This window comes from Chiloscyllium plagiosum, unplaced genomic scaffold (assembly GCF_037043375.1).
Source record: "Chiloscyllium plagiosum isolate Xiang-an unplaced genomic scaffold, Cpla_swu_hap1 HiC_scaffold_4, whole genome shotgun sequence".
In the NCBI taxonomy this organism is placed as follows: domain Eukaryota; kingdom Metazoa; phylum Chordata; class Chondrichthyes; order Orectolobiformes; family Hemiscylliidae; genus Chiloscyllium; species Chiloscyllium plagiosum.
Window position 1 is genome coordinate 117,654,479 of NW_028270142.1, and position 17,521 is coordinate 117,671,999.

The 17,521-nt window shown below is 40.6% G+C and overlaps 1 protein-coding gene across 1 annotated transcript in view; it reads left to right on the plus strand.

Moving 5' to 3' along the window:
• ccn4b (cellular communication network factor 4b) overlaps nt 1-17,236 on the plus strand; it is a 66,768-nt gene extending 49,532 nt beyond the window's left edge. The window contains exons 2-5 of the mRNA XM_043687881.2: nt 7,315-7,603; nt 10,106-10,363; nt 13,028-13,221; nt 14,023-17,236. Of these exons, the coding sequence (XP_043543816.2) occupies nt 7,315-7,603; nt 10,106-10,363; nt 13,028-13,221; nt 14,023-14,322 (1,041 nt within the window). The 3' untranslated portion in view covers nt 14,323-17,236. The remainder of the gene's footprint in view (nt 1-7,314; nt 7,604-10,105; nt 10,364-13,027; nt 13,222-14,022) is intronic.
• The last annotated feature ends 285 nt before the right edge of the window (nt 17,237-17,521 follow it).

The window sequence follows — 17,521 nt, forward strand, 5'->3', positions numbered from 1 at the left end:
CTTAACCTTACATACTTTTGCCCATAATCTTTTTCCTAGGAGGCCACAAACTAGCTTTACCAACTTAGCCTTGTACCTAAAATCTCATGGTCTCTGCTATGGCTGCTGATTCTGTGGACTGCATTACTCTCATGAACTCAAACCTGCTTTATTCTGCCCTTGTAGATTCTGCTGACCTTAGGGTAATTGTCTGCACTGCACTCTTCAGGCTGCTGTACATAGCTGCACTAAGGCTGTTTTATCTCTGACTTGCCTCATATAAGAGTGACTATTGACTGACTCTCAGGAGCTCCCTTTTACATTTAAAGACTAAAGGACGGAATATTGATTGCAGCTCTCTAATACAGAACCTCCATTCCCCTCCTCTCCAAGCCTCAACAGCTTGTGATGATGGAGTTACATCACCTGGCTTTAAATCTCACATCCCTGAAACCATTCTCATAAATCCCCAAGCATAATCTCAAGTACATTCACTTCCTTTCTTACATGTGATCACCAGAACTGGATGCAACAATGTAGTTGTGGCCTAACCAAAGCTTTAGATGAGTCCAGCATAACTCTCCATCTTTTGTATTCAGTGCTGTTATTTAACGTTGGTACAATGAGAAATGCATTGGTTGTACTGAGAAATACTCACCCAGATTGCAAGCAAAGCATGGTGGGGGCTTTACTCTGCAGCTGACCTCAGCTGAATTTGTCCTAGAAGTGCTTGTTTCTGACACTGAAATTCAGAAAACATTGCAGTTCCAGTTCCTTGTTGAATACAATTTCACCAGAATACTTTCATGCTTAAATTTCTGTGCTATGATATATCTAAACTGCAAGGTCTTCTGGAAAATATGCCTTTATTTCAGCCACATCCTCTTCAAACTTGAAGTAATAGTGGGAAGAGTGCAATTAGGTTTCTGTGTATAATTATGCTGGCTGTGTCAAGGAATTTTTTTAACATAAAATGTACAGCACAGAAATAGGCCATTCAGCCCAACAAGCCCATCCTCATTGTTATGCTCAACTCAAAGCTCTGCACTCCTTCTTTGTCTATTAACAGAGCCTTCAATGTCCTTTCCTGTCATTTGTTTAGTTACATCTATACAACTTCCCTTCACTGCTTCTTGCGAAAGCAGGTATTCTCACCACACTCTCTGTATAAGAAATGTCTTCTAATTTCCCTATTTAGTCTCTGGCTGACCATATTATATTGGCAGCCTCTATTTTTGCTCTTCTCTTAGACTTCTCTTACACTGACATCCACTTGAGAAGTTTAACATCCTGTCTGAAAGTTAGTATCTTGGGTAATGTAACGCCAAACAGTTTGGGTTATATCTTCAAATCCTGGACCACAATTGAGAGTTGGCAGAGGTAGTGCCATGCATAAACATTTTTTTGTCATTACTTCAAGATTGTTTGGGATGATTCATGCAATCGTCTGTATTTTCACATATTTGCTTAATTATTTTATGTAGTTACAGCATCTTCAATATTCCTCAGTGAATCATATATTCCATCTTCCATTAAAGCAATTGCTGAAGTCAATTCTAGCTTTTAATCACTCTAGCTTTTTTCTCCTATTTCTTCACAGTTTTATTTCGAGGGATGTTGGTTACATTTCATTATTCCCAGTTTTCTTTACGCTTCTTTTATTGGTCAGAGCATTGAGTATATGAATTGGGAGGTCATGTTAAGGCTGTACAGGACATTGGTTAGGCCACTGTTGGAATATTGCATGCAATTCTGGTCTCCTTCCTATCAGAAGGATGTTGTGAAACTTGAAAGGGTTCAGAAAAGATTTACAAGGATGTTGCCAGTGTTGGAGGATTTGAGATAGAGGGAGAGGCTGAACAGGCTGGGGCTGTTTTCCTGGAGCATCGGAGGCTGAGGGGTGACCTAAGAGATCTTGATAAAATCATGTGCATGGATAGGATAAATAGACAACATCTTTTCGCTGGGGTGGTGAAGTCCAAAATTAGAGGGCAAAGATTTAGGGTGAAAGGGGAAAGATATAAAAGAGACCTAAGGGACAACCTTTTCATGCAGAGGGTGGCACATGTATGGAATGAGCTACCAGAGGAAGTGGTGGAGGCTGGTACAAATGCAACACTTAAGAGGCTTTTGGATGGGTATATGAATAGGAAGGGTTTGGAGGGGTATCGGCCGGGTGCTGGCAGGTGGGACTAGATTGGGTTGGGATATCTGGTCGGCATGGACAAGTTGGACTGAAGGGTCTGTTTCCGTGCTGTACATCTCTATGACTCTATGTCCTCAGTCAAAATTAGCCTGATGGGGGTTCTGAATATTTTTTTCTCAGTTCCCTCCCTAGTCCAAAGGCATAGAGACCGGTCAATGCAATCTGGCTAAGATCACTTTACTCAGCAAAGATAAGGAATCAAAACCAGAATGATTTGGTAAAAGAATGAAACAAATGATCCTGAGATACCAGTCATTTTGATACATATCTCCACTGTTTGCATCTGTCACGGTCAGAAGCCACATGACACCAGGTTATAGTCCAATAGGTCTATTTGAAACCACAAGTTTTCCGAGTGCTTCTCCTTCGTCAGATGACTTCAGTCCAATACCAACACCTCCACATCTTGCATCTGTCAAGTGAAAGAAATTCATAATAAAAAGTAATTCTTGCTATTTTATTGAGATAAGTTTAATTTAAACAGAAGTTAATAACTCTCGCAATGACTAAGCCACTTTACCCTGAGTCATACAAAGCACTGATGTCTCCTAGTCTGTGTTGATCTCTGTGTGGCAGTAGGGAGGGGATAATTTGCCAGAGTTCCAATTCCTAAGATTCAATTCCATCTGCTCCAGATATACTGTGAGGCTTCCTGGGAGTGTAAGGTAGCCTGCAGTTCAGTCGCCTTCAATTTCAAAGACTCCACATGAAATAAAACCTCATAGAGGGAAACTGGAAACAAAGTCGGTAACAGGTAATGGCACATAAACAACTTATCAAAGTCTTGAAGAGAGAACGAGGAAGGGAAAATTTACAAATTTATTTTAAAACTATTTCACTAGAGGTACTTGAGTGCCTATGTGCAATGTTAAGTAGCTCAATGCTGAAAATAAGTAAGCCTTATCTGTTGTGTAGCATTTCTTTGAGGTGGAGAGCAGACATGAACAGACATATGGCAGGTTTATCTGTAGTTTGATGCTTATGAGGACAATGTTATCAGGAGTAAGGAATGAAAGTACAGATTCTTTTGCATAACATCAAACATTCCCAGGTCAGCACTCTTATGTTTGGTGCAGTGTAGAGATCTCTCAAGCCTTTGCCAGCATGTCTTAATCCCAATTTTAGAAAAAAGCCCACCAGAATAGGACAATACCAGCTTCCACATCATCCTAACTGACTTAGATTGACTGACACAGGAAGCATAATACGAGCAGGTAGGTTATACATTCACTGAAGTCGCCTCAATGTCAACTTGAAGACAATTTCAAATTGATGGGAGACTGCACAGTCATTTATCATAGACCATAGGAAAAGTCTGGGCTGCACTCTGAAATCAGCAGTGAAGCACAGTCTAGTAAACTCAGTTTGTTTGTCTATTCCTGTGGGAAAAGGAATATATATTTGTTGAGAACTAAATATTGGCCTGAAAATTGTGGAGGATGATATCGCATCACCAAAATAGTTTTGTGGGATATATTGTGACCACAGGACTGACTGGGCAGATAGAGCTTCAGTGTAATGTTTAACATGAAAGAAACCTCCTTTGGCAGTGCATCACTCCCCCAGGACAACAGGCAAGTATCAATCTGGATTTAAAGTTCAATTGTCTGATGAGGGATTTGAACTTCCTGACTCAGAGGTGACTGTGTCATTACTTGGACATGACTGAGCACGCACTATGAGATGCACTGTCTTATTTTTGTTCTCAGCCTCATTTTCGCCCCTCGTCTCTAGATGCTGGGTTGTTCTGAAGGAGATGACCAACCAGTTTGTCAGCTATGGCCTAGAGGGTGAGCAGGCTACAGGTATGCTGTTGATGCCACATTCTGGATTAGTAGTGCTGGAAGAGCACAGCAGTTCAGGCAGCATTCAAGGAGCAGCGAAATCGACGTTTCAGGCAAAAGCCCTGCCCTGTTTTTCAGGCTCACACACAGATGCCCATTAAAATCCCACTCCACGTTTCAGTTCAATGACAGTTCATCAGGACTGGGATATGTGGTGTGAGCACAGACTTGGAGCATCAGATATTTGACCTTGACGGAGGCATTGCAGTTGAGGTCTGGCCGGGGATATAGACATGTCATCTGTTTAAACAACACACTTTGGTTATATTTTCATTGCCTTAGAGTCTGCTGTGGAAGAAGAGCTGTGGTAGTGCCTATGCCCCATTTATGCAAGCAATGTTGATCATGGCAAAAAATTGGATATAAACGTTTCCACTTCACAGAACATTTCAAAATTTTCCCAATGACATAGGTGTGCTGGTTGTCAGTCTGGATTGTGGGTTGGGCTGAAGGAAATGACTGACCAGTTTGTCGGCCAAAAGTACATTCTTTGCAAAACTGCAACCTGCTCCCTAGTTGTGAAAATGTCACATCAAAAATTGATCACACCTTCACGGAAAACCCGGCAATGCACAGTGAGTGGTAATGACCTGGAAATCACTGCTTATGAGGATGGAGAAAGGAAGGTGGTATAGGACTTCAGAATGGAATTGGATGAAACCTTGAGGAAGTCAAACTTACAGGACTATGGAGATAGTGTGAGAAATGGGATTGATTGGTTTACTTTACAGACAGCCATCTAGCCGGGTTTCCATGGGCCAATGGCCTCCTTCTATGCTGTAATGACTTGAGGTCATTGCATCATGTTCAAAAGTGATCCCCCTATCTACTTCTCCTTACCTTTCCCAGTTCAATCAATCTAAGAGCAATAAAATAAAACAGAGAACTATGGATGCTGAAGACCTGGGACAAAAACAGAAAGCACTGAAAACTCAACAGGTCTGCCAATATCTGTAGAGAATTAATGTTTCAAATCTCAGGCTCTGAAGAAGGACTGGATCCAAAATGTTAACTCAGCTTTCTCTCCCGAGATGTTGCCAGACCTGCTATTTTCGGTTTATCCAAGATAGATTCACAATTGCTGCACACAACTGATATTAGTTAAATTAGTGCCAACTGGGAGCCCATCCTGTGAAATTCACATCTTCTTATGAAGTTGAAGGCATGTACTGTACCTTTAGGAGAGAGAGAATGCTGTTCTTAACTGGGAGCTTACAAGTCAAAGAGTGTGGTGCTGAAAAGCACAGCCAATCAGGCAGCATCCGAGGAGCAGGAGGGTCGACAGTTTGAGCATAAACCCTTTATCAGGAATGGAGCTTGTGGCCCATGGGGGCTGAGAGATAAATGGGAGAGGGGTGGGGCTGGGGAGAAGGTAGCTGGGATTGCGATAAGTAGATTAAGGTGGGGCTAAAGGTGATAGATCAGAGAAGGGATGGTGTGGATAGGTAGGAAGGAAGATGGACAGGTAGGACAGGTCCTGAGAGTGGTGCTGAGTTGGAAGGTTGGGTCCAGGGTATGTGGGGGCAGGGGAAATGAGGAAACTTTTGAAATCCACATTAATCCCATGTGGTTGGAGTGTGTCAAGGCGGAAGATGAGGTGTTCTTCCTCCAGGGGTCGGGGTGATTAGTGTTTGGCAGTGGAGGAGGCCCAGGACCTGCATGTCTTTGGTGGAGTGGGAGGAGGAGTCTTTCTTCTTCCAGCTGAAGATCTCCTTGGGTCATCTTTTTTCTTTTTACTGTGAATATGTTTCACAGTACCTTTGGTACCTTTGATACAGAGTGTTTCATCATTTCTTGGGCCTCTTTCGATGGCAGTTGCTCTGTCTCCAACTTTTAAAATGCCTGAATTTTTATATCCCCAACATTGGATCTTTTCACTTTATCCAGAATCTATGTGGATTTCACTAGTTTTCTCATTTCCCCTCCCCCCAACTTATCCCAAATCCGACCTTCCAACTCAGTGCCGACCTCCTGACCTGTCCCACCTGTCCATCTTCCTCCCACCTATCCACTTCACCCCCCTCTCCGATCTATCACCTTCACCCCCAACTTCATCTACTTATCGCATTCCCAGCTACCTTCTCCTTACCCCCACTCCCCTCTCATTTATCTCTGAGTCCCTTGGGCCACAAGCTTCATTCCTGATGAAGGGCTTCTGCTCAAAACCTCGATTCTCCTGCTCCTCAGATGCTGCCTCACCAGCTGTGTTTTTCCAGCACCATATTCTTCGACCTGATCTCCAGCATCTACAGTCCTCACTTTCTCCTGAGATCTTACAAACACCCTGTGTGGTATGACAATATAGCAGTCTTAGAATGCACAGAGGCAGACACCTGCGATTACCATAAAGGGCTGTACTGTGACTATAGTCGGGATGCCCCTAAGTATGAAGTAGGATTGTGTGCGTGTAAGTGAAGTGTGTAATCTGGTGATTTACAGGACAAAAAAAGTTGTCAGAGAATGAAAGGGCCATGTCAATTTTGTGGGGGTTGGGGACTAATGGGGGAGTGGGGTTGGGTTGGGGGGGGTGATAGTTAGTGGGGGCAGGATAAGAGCTTTGCAGTCTCACCAGGAAGGCTTGGCAGCCATCCATTCCTTCACAACTTGCAGAAAAGTTGAAAATATGTAACATTTGGCTGTGAAATGGATACCTGAGTTGGTTGCTGTTTTGACAACAATTCAAATTTAACCAATCAGTTTAAATTATGCCCCAGCATACTAAAACCCAATCAAGGTTGAATTTATTGTTTTGGCAACATCGAACCAGTGAGATGATCCAATGTTGAGAATATAAAAATGCAGGCATTTTGCAAGTTGGAGACAGATCAACTGCCATTGAAAGAGACCCAACAAATTAGGAAACATTCTCTATCAAAGATACCTTTTCATTATGAAACATATTCGCAGTAAAAAGAAAGAAGGTGATCCAGGGAGCTCTTCAGCCAGACGAAGAAAGACACCGAAGATGACAGCCGCTGTGTGGTTTTGAAATTAAGTTGATGTAATTTTAATAAGTGTCTTATTGGAACAGCATGTTGTTATAAAGTTGGAGGCAGGTAATAAGCAGTTAAGAGAAATGGGGCTTAAAGTTGTGAATAGTTGTTGTTTACTGTTCACTTTTCGAGTTAAAAAACAAATTTTAACACATTATGAGGCGAGGTGAGCTTTTCTCAGTGTTTGGTTTAATTAACAGAAGGGTTCACCGCCATATCGTAACAATCTCTACTATCTGTAAAGGCTCTGTGTTAGCTCATTTCCTTAAACTGTGTTATCTCTTCCACACAGGGTCTCACCCAGAAATCCAAGGCAGCTTCAGAGGAGACTGTGAACTCACCAGACTTTGTCCACCCGTATAACCGCACCCAGTACTGTCACTGGCCTTGCCAGTGTCCGAAGCGCACGCCCAGGTGTCCGCCTGGAGTTAGCTTGGTAATGGATGGCTGTGAATGTTGTAAGGCATGCGCCAAGCAACTGGGAGAGAACTGCACAGAGGCAGACACCTGCGATTACCACAAAGGGCTGTACTGTGACTATAGTCGGGATGCCCCTAAGTATGAAGTAGGATTGTGTGCGTGTAAGTGAAGTGTGTAATCTGGTGACTTACAGGACAAAAAAAGTTGTCAGAGAATGAAAGGGCCGTGTCAATTTTGTGGGGGTTGGGAACTAATGGGGGAGGGGGGGTTGAGTTGGGAGGGGTGATAGTTAGTGGGGGCAGGATAAGAGCTTTGCAGTCTCACCAGGAAGGCTTGGCAGCCACCCATTCCTTCACAACTTGCAGAAAACCTTTCGTAAGTGCCACATGAAAGCCTTAAGTTTAAGGCAAAGGGGATCTCAGGTAAAACTGGTAGATGGGTTGGGAATTCATTGAAAGAATGGGTGCAAAGTGAAAGCTGTGATTTTGGGCTGTGGAGCTGCCCTCAGCAGAGTGTCCCACTGACTCGTTCTGCAAACACTGCTGTTCCTTCTTTGGTGCAAACCATCTGCATTCAGAAACCCGTTGGAAAGGAATGTGATGTGCAGTGTTGCTGAATCGTTTTTAAATTAGTACTGAAGAGGCTCAGTAACAGCTGGGAGTGAGAAGCAAGCCACAGCAGGTAGAAAATATGAACTGACTGTATCATACATACCAGAACTAGAATGTACATCACTAACAGATCAATCTCTCCTAAATGGTCCATGCCAGTGTATGCATTGCACTTGAATCTCCTCCATCTCAACCTTTTTGGTATATCCTTACATTCCTTACTCCCATATCTCCCTACCCTAACTCCCATTAGATGCCTCCATGTTATTCAGCTATGTGTCAGCAACTTACTAATTCTTAGCAGTCTTTGGGTGAAGATGTCTCTTCTGAGTTCTAGCCCTGAGAGCTTTAGTCCTGACTATTTTGGATCCCAATCTCTCTCATGCATGGAAACGTCTTCCCTATTTTCTTCCAGTTGTTGATGTATTCTGATGTATTCTGCTGAAAATGCTGACTGTTGCACGCAGATGCATTACCAAAGTGACATGCCTTCATGTCGAAGTAGTGACTATTGAAGGGGGCCATTTAACCGTGGTAAGGATCACGTTTGGTCACGTGCACATGCACTTTCCGGCAGGGTTCATTGGATAGCCATTATTAGCAGAATAATAAAACCAAGCACTTCAAATGCTGGAGATCTGAAACAACCAAAAGCAGAAATTGCTGGAGACAGTCAGCAGATCTGGCAGCATCTGTGGAGAGAGAAACAGAATTATTGTTTCAACTCCTCTGACACTTCTTCAGGGGGTCACAGAACAATCAAGAGCAGGAGCCTGGCCTTATCATTTTCTCCTCCATTGTCCAGTTCCAATGAATGTAAGATTCAGTCTGTCATCGGTAGGATTGGCTATCTCAGCATATAGGACTGGGTAAGATTTTTTAATTCAGTTTATATTAGGAGTTGAACCTGGGACTGAAACAGATTGCATGGAATTATTAGAAACAGCCTTTCTTTGTGCAACGGGCTTGGTCAAATTGGTCTTATCTATCTTTTACTGATTCTAATTTAACGATGTGTAGCATGAATTTTATTAAGACTTTACTGGATCTTTTGAATCACTTGTCTTTGTGAATGAAACTCATTGAGGTAGTGAAGGGCTTGTCTGCTCACTTAGGCTGAAGGGCAGTTAGATTCAAAGCAGAGAAATTAGAGCATTGGATCAAATCTGGAATGGAGGGTCAGCTCCTGGGGAGGATAGTAGGGGTTGATCCAGAACAGAAGAAGTGGACAGGAATGTGGAAAGCAGAGGAAGCGGGGATTGAGTATTGTGTCCCATTCTCATGATCTCATTGAATAATGGAACAGGTTCTTGGGGCCGAATAGCCTACTTCTGATTCTATTTTCCCATGTTCCAGGGTGTCAGGTCAGGATCTGAGAGGTATCAGTGATCTGGGGAGATGTAGTTAGACTCTGTGAGGTAAGTATGGGGATCAGTTGAATAGATACTCAGGAGTTAGAGAAATTATTTAATAGTCTAACTTTTCCCAGATAACGTTTCCTTAATTGCATTGGAACCCTCCAGATTCCCTGATTTAAATTGATATTTTCTGAGGGTCCCAGGCATAGAGAAATTGTACAGCAGAATTTTCAATTTCAGTAATTCCTTCTGAGTCTGTTACATTGAGAACTCTGCAGTGTCACCATGGGTAACTCAAATCTACACTGGAATAGCAACTATCTGGCCACTGGAAAGTCCAGACAATCTGCTGTGGCTTATTTGCTATCAACAATCTGAAAACATTACAAGTAATCAGCTATTCAGGAAACAGTTGATTGTAAAACATTGGAACTTCCCGCATAACAACAATGGTGACACTTCAAGAGTACTTCATCGGCACTATATAAATGCAAGTCTTTCTATTTTTGAACAGGCAACAGTGCCATCCTCTGGAGGACATAAGAATAGCAAGAATTGTCTTTGTTACTTTCAATGTGAATGGCTTGTTACTTTATCATGACAAATCAAATAAATCAACTGTTTTCTTTTATTAATGGTTAAGTAATATGTGCACTTAATGTTTAGGTTTGTAATTGATGTTTTGTTCTGTTAGATATGGTTGGAGTAGGATGTGAGCTCAACGGAGCCATGTATTCCAATGGGCAAAGCTTTCAACCCAACTGCAAGTACAAATGTACGTGTGTAAATGGTGCTATTGGCTGCATCCCTGTGTGCCGACAGTCCCGACCACCACTTGTCTGGTGTCAGAATCCCAAGCGTATCAAAATGCCAGGAAAATGCTGTGAACAGTGGATCTGCGATGAATCAAAGAAACTAAAGAAGACTGCCCCTCGTCATGTGTCCCTGTCAGGTGGGAGAACCTGTGCAGAAATAGGAACGCCCATGGTCTGATTCAATGGAGGTTTCTGAAAACTTTGTAAATTTAGGCCTGAAAAGCTCCAAGAGCAACTTGCAAGAGAGAATTGGAAACACTTCAAACATTTGCAAAGCTAGGTTGCTCTGCTATAACGCGCTTCTCGTTAATAACAATTGACGAACTGGAAACACCGTTTCTGTAGCGCAAATGTTTAAAACCTATATTGGTTGTAACGTGATTCTGGCCCCATTTGTTTAAATGGTGGCTGCTTTTATATAATTTTCTTATAACGTGGTTGCATGAGAATGGAACTACTGCATTATAGCAGAGCTGACTATATGTGGCAAAGGAGTGAGACTAATCTCTCTCAAAGAGCTCACACAGAGACAGTGGGGTTAATGGCCTCCACCTGTGCTATGCCATTATAAAATTCTAAGATCCTTCTCCTCCTACCTTCCAGTTTTCAGTCATCTCCTGAAAATGCTAATGCTTCCTTGATTGAATTCTCAGCAGCCTCCAAAATCTTGTACAAGTGATATTTGTGACCTAAGGTAGCGTTTGTCAGCAGGCTAACTGACAGTAAGTGTGCTTACAGAGGTCAGAAATCACAACCAGTGTGAACAAAGCTGTAGCAAGTGAGTCACTGGATTCCTGTCACAAGTGAGAATCTTGATTGTTCCCTTGTGTCTGCTAGGGTGCTGAAGCTAGTTTTGTAACTATTCATCTAACTCAACTGAGACCAGCTAACTTAGCACAAAGCCAGATAACGAACCTGACATCGTCCTGCTCTTAAGTCTCAGTTTACATTCCACATGAGCACCATCACTGCTAAACTGGAATATTGAAGTTATCCTTATCATAATTGCTGATAGCAATGCATGCTTAGGCGTAGAATAGATTACCTGCAAAACAGATTCAAAATATTTTACGGACGGTAGGTACGTCTTGGTACGTTTATTTTGTGTCAGGATGGGAAGAGAGAGTGGACATCTTGGGTAAAGTGGGCAATCAGTAATTGATTTTGTCATGCAGCAGATTATCAAAGAGAAGACCAAAGTATTCAAATGCCTTTTGTTCAATCTAAGTCTTCTTATACTGCCATTCGGATCATCCTTCTGAATATGAATTTACCAGTTCATGGTCTAAAAAAGACCAACATTAGTATGTTTTGTACATATTTCAACTTTGAAATGTACTTGTTCTGTTATGAGACTTATCATCACTTTCTTTTGGTAATAGTAGTTACAAATTTGGTCACTTATACCTACTGATACCTCCTATTCTTCATCATCACTGACACTCCCAGTAGGCCTGACTTAGGAGAAAACCATACAGTTTTCTTTATGATTCAAAAGGTTATTAATTGGGTACTTGGAGGGGAATAGATTTACAGATTATTGAGGAAGAGCAAAGGAGTGAAATTACTTGGATAGCTCTTCACTGTCTGTACTTCCTCAAAGAAAATGCACCAAACTGTCTCCTTCTGCGCTACATGATTCTATTATTGTATCACCATTTGGTGTTGAATCCGCTCAAAATTTCCTCGAATGAAGGCCTAAATTGCCACAAGATTGATCTAGATTTCAGCAGGCGGATTACTACAGGGAAGGTGCCATCACAGAATAATTATGCTGCATGAGGAGGCTATTCAGCTCGTCAAGTCTGCACCAGCTGTCCGAGCCATCTCCTCAAATAGAAATATTGAAAAAAAAAATAGACTACACATCCCCCTCCCAGCAAACCAGCATCCGTTACCATATAAACAGGAGAAAAAAAGAAAAAAAAAAGAAATATTGAAATATATAAACTAGGCACAAGAATAGGCCATCAGCCCTTTGTGAAAGTGAGGACTACAGATGCTGGAGATCAGAGTAAAGATTAGAGTGGTGCTGGAAAAGCACAGCAAGTCAGACAGAATCCAAGGAGCAGGAAAATCGACGTTTCGGGCAAAAGCCCTTCATTGGAAATGATTCCTGGTGCAGGGCTTTTGCCTGAAACGTCAAATTTACTGCTCCATCAGCCCTTTGTGTTTGCTTGGCCTTTTAACATGATCTTGGCTGATCATCTAATTCAGTGTCATATTTCAGTATTACCCTAGTGCTCCTTAAAAATCTTGATGCCTTTAAAATCTAATAAGAAAAACTATCTCTTGAATATGATTCAGTGAAATCCCAGCTTTTACAATTCTTCTATACAAATAATCATCCAAGGCCCTCTTCAATGTGTCAATAATCCTGCCACCATCATTCCTCTAGGCAGTGGAATCCTGATCAGAGTCACTTATATGAAAGCATTTTTCTCAATTCAATCTAGGGTTTTGGAAGCAATGGACAGAGAATGTTTTTGTGCATGTTCAGTTTTCCTCCATTCCTCCCAGTCTTTAGCAGTGTTCTTTTATCCAACATCCTCAGGTAATCTGACCCAATAGTAAAGATAATAAAGCATCAATCAGTTCAGCATGCTTTGGTTACACCTCATAAGCGACAATACTGCTATTGCACAAAACACAATCAATGCGTTCATATCATGTTATACTTTCTGCCAACGTTTATTTTGTATCAAATATCTTAATACTACACTTTTGATCATGTGAGCAGCAAGGAAGAGAAATGGCTTGAGGATTATTCTGACTATGTTCTCACCTCCATAAATTCCCAGCTTACACAGGTGAATCAGAAGTGTGGCGCCGTAATTGCTTAGTACAAACTACGCCCTGGAGTCCCTGCTCAGTATCTTGTGGAATGGGAATATCTACAAGGATTTCAAATGAAAACAACCAGTGCAAACTATCAAAAGAAAGGCGCCTTTGCTACTTACGCCCCTGCAACATTAACATTACACAGCATATCAAGGTAAGATTCCCTTACTTGACTTCACTACGTCTCTACTCCCAGGCATCCCCAAGTGACTCCCTAGTGTTATCACTGAGACTAGCAAAGTGCATTACAACTCCGACCACTGCACTGAACACAACATAAACACCAATATCAATTAAATATTTTAATTAAATTTAGTTTAGAATGAAAAGATCCATGAACCATTTTTCTTTAATAAACAACAAAATTATTGATTTATTGCGGAAATGAGACTTATTTAGCAATGATATAAAACTAATTAGCACACAGTTTGAAATATGGAAATATAAATAACTACCATTCTAAACAGAGACACATCTGTTCACACCAGGAAAAGGGAAAAACATGGATTTCTGTCTTGCTACAGAGATTCACTTTGAAAACAAAAGCTAGTTTTAAAACTATATTCAAAACACCCACAACTCATATTACCAAAACATATTGCTTCCAGCTGTGCCCTGAAGATAAGACAGAAGTTTGCTAATGCTTTCCGATGTTCCAGTATTTAGATTTGGTCAGCTCAATTAAGTTTACATCACTTGCATTAGACAAACAAAAGGTGCTTGTAATGCTTTCTGAGGGAGGAGAGAGAGTCTAAAATAAAAAGTGTCACTTTTCATTTTTTAACTTGACGACCGATGCAGTGAGAGGCTTTTCGGAGAACTGGCTGTTTCCTTGGGGTAAAGAGAAACATTGAAGTGATTTAAATCCGCTCTTCCACATTCTGAAGTGAATTAGCAAAGTGCTTGCAATCAAGTAAAATCTCAACTATGGTGGTTTGTTTTTTTTTCCACTTAGGAAGGGAAGATTTGCCTGAGTGTTCTCAAGCAAACAGAACCCATGAACTTCACGTTGTCTGGCTGTGTGAGCCGTCGTACCTACCGGCCAAAATATTGTGGCGTCTGCACAGATGACCGATGCTGTACTCCCCACAAGTCAAAGACCATCGAGGTGAACTTTGACTGTCCTGATGGCCTGAGCTTCTCCAAGAATCTGATGTGGATAAACTCCTGTTTCTGCAACTTGAGGTGCACGAGTCCCAATGACATTTTTGCAGATCTATCGTACTATCCCGACTACTCTGAAATCTCAAATTAACTCAAATTGAAATGTATGTTTTTCCATTGACTGACGATAAAAGAGTTGGGAAGGCAGGAATATCTATATATTTCCACCTTGTGGTAACGATGGCAATCTCATGCCTGTCTTCAGTGAGCTAGTTGCCTGAAAATTACAAGTTCTCTACCTGCGCTTAAAGAAATTAGTTTGTTTTGTAGAAAATGATGAATTTATTTCATATATGGAAATGTCCATCAGGAATTATTAGGAAAATATTATTTACTGTGATGTCACTTTAATACTTAGATCAACATCCAGATTGTAAAGATTACATTGCAAGCCAGCTATTTGTCTTAAAAGAGAAGTCCAGTTCACTTAATGACCCTACAATCAATTAAATTATTGCTACTTAAAACCACTTCCTTAATTTTTATCAATTGGTAGGAATGTTACTTCTAAGGAGGGGTAGTTGAAAGCTATTTTGAGGGAACATTCCATATATTTTTCAGAGAGATCAACAATAATCTGCTGAAAGTTTAATCTGTTGTCTTGACTTTCAGTTCAAGTAAAGTTATCATTAAAAGCCAATGGTGTTAGCTATAGTTTAGTGGTAGCACTTTCAAGAGACTGTATGACCTACTCCTGCTTTTGTTTCTTATGCTCTTATAATGAGGTCAATTAAGTTAGCACAGTCTATGGTCTTAAAATTCAAGGATATAGTAAAACATATTTAACACTCATAGTTGTTTTTGGCTGTGGTGCTCTGTGGGATGTTTTATTCCCCTAATTATAGAACTTTTGCTGTTGGTGAGGATTGCTGCTTGCTCAGCTGAGGGTGAGACTTATCTTTGGGGAATAGAACACAATTGTACGAAGAAACATTCAAGCATTTCTAACTGTCATTAGGCCTTCAAAGCACTGTGCTTCGGTACAGTTCTCATACATTGCTTACAGCATTTAAAAAGAAGCTATTCAGTCCCTCCCTTTCATGTTAGCTTTTTGCAAGAGCAGCTCAGCTAGTTCCACTTGTCCGTCTCTTCTACACAAGGAAACTTATTCAAAATAAGTGGGAAAGGCACAGGATCAAATACTCCCCAAACCAAACAGATAGTGTATTATTATAGCAATGGGCCCAGATGAAATCAACCTCATTTGAATCTAAGTTGAGAAATTTGAGATTGTGCAAAGTCCACAGACTTTCTCCCCCTGTCAGCATGGTTTCCTCCAGTGCTCCAGTTTCATCCCACAGTCCAAAGATGTGCAAGTTGGTTGGAGGCCATGCTAAGTTGCGCCATTGCATTTAGGGATATGCATGCTAAGTGGGTTAGCCATGGGATATGCAGGGTTACAGGGAAGGGGTAGGTGGATGGGATACCCTTCAGAGGGTGGACTTGATGGGCTGAATGGCCTATTTCATCACTGTCGGGATTCTATTCTATATATTCTATCAAAAATGGGGAAAAAACCCTCTTGCTAACACAGTTTGTGAATTAGTTAGCAGTTCAGATGGAAGGTCATCAAACTGAAACATTGGAGACAGTAAGGTCTGCAGATGCTGGAAATCGGAGTTGAGAGTGTGTTGCTGGAAAATCACAGCAGGTCAGGCAGCATCCAAAGAGCAGGAAAGTTGATGTTTTGGGCCAGAGCCCTTAATCAGTAATTCCGAAATCGGGAATTTCATCAGGCCCAAAACGTCGATTTTCCTGCTCCTTGGATGCTTTTCCAGCAACACAAACAGAAGCATTGGTCCCATTTCTTTCCACAGATGCTGCCTGACCTCCTGAACCTTTTCAGCATTATTTTTCTTGTTTCAAATTCCAGCATCTGCTATATTTTTCTTTATTTGAATGACTAGAAAATATTATGGTGATTTGGTCACAGTTTGACCGTTATGACACCAAGCATTTGTCAAATCAAAACAGTAACATAAATTCAAATTGCTGGTCAACCCTATGAACTTTGACTATGAGAAAATTAAAAATAAACAGCTACAGATGTCTGAAAATCTTATCATCATATTGATGGGCATGAACAGATTTAGAAAAGAGTTTGCAGACCATAAAGATTTTATTTAGCAGTCACCTATACAGATACATTTTGCAACGTGCTCATCTCACAAAGGACCTCTTCATTTAAAATGACATCCAATTTGCAAAGTCAAGTTGTTTAGCCAGTTGCCAAAATGCTATCAGAATGTTTTTTTTTGTCCCTAATCAAACCCCAGCATCAAATAACATAAACCAAAATGGAAGCAATTAAGACTTTCAGTACTTAAACCCAAGACAGTGATTCCTTGTATGAATAATGATGTTGTTTCGCTAATAAAGGTGCTACTATATGACTTATTACTTTAGAGTTTAAGCTACAGTTCAGAACTGATCAATTTTGAAGGCAGAAGGACATTTTGTGGAAAAATACTTTAGACACAGTTACATCCTGGTGGATATTTGGAGATGGTGGGGACAATAATACAGTGATTGCTAAAGACATTTAAAAAAGTGGATAAACTAACAATGAGACTTTTGAAGCAATCACCTTAATAATTTTGATTTTAGTCCAAACAATCCATATTGAGATGCTGAAAGTCTAATCATTATAAAATGTGCCTTCCAATCTGCTCACCTCACAACAGGGTAATATTATTATCAGATATTTTGATTGAGCTTTACAGTGGAAAAGCCAACGTTCAAACTTGAGCCATGATTCTCACCCTTCACTCCCTGGTAAAAGATGACAATCTAAGAATGGAAAGCACACAAGTAAACAAAGGTTATTGAAATAAGCTTTCTTCTTAAAATCCATGAGGTAAAATGGTTTCACTGCTGAACATCATGGTGCTTCAATACAAAATGAAAGCAAAATGAATCGAAAAAGTGTATAATTTGTTATCAGGGATACAAACTATATATATATGTAAAGGAATGCTTTAATAAAGAAAATCTATTTAATTCCACTTATAAGAGTTCTGATGATATTAAAAATGAAGTTTGAAATGTCTGCGTTTTTCTTATTTTAGGGTAGTAAAAATATATATTTTCAAAAAATGGATACTAAACCTTGTAGTTTAATCCTTGTTTAATAAACAATTTGATTGTCTTCTGTTGTCATAACCCTAATATGAAATATATAAATTGTCACTTGAACCCACCTATCCTGCTGCCTTTGGTATCTTTCCCTCATAGCACATTTAATAGTCGCATAATCCTTTAAATAAAAAAAAAATTATACCTGCTTTATT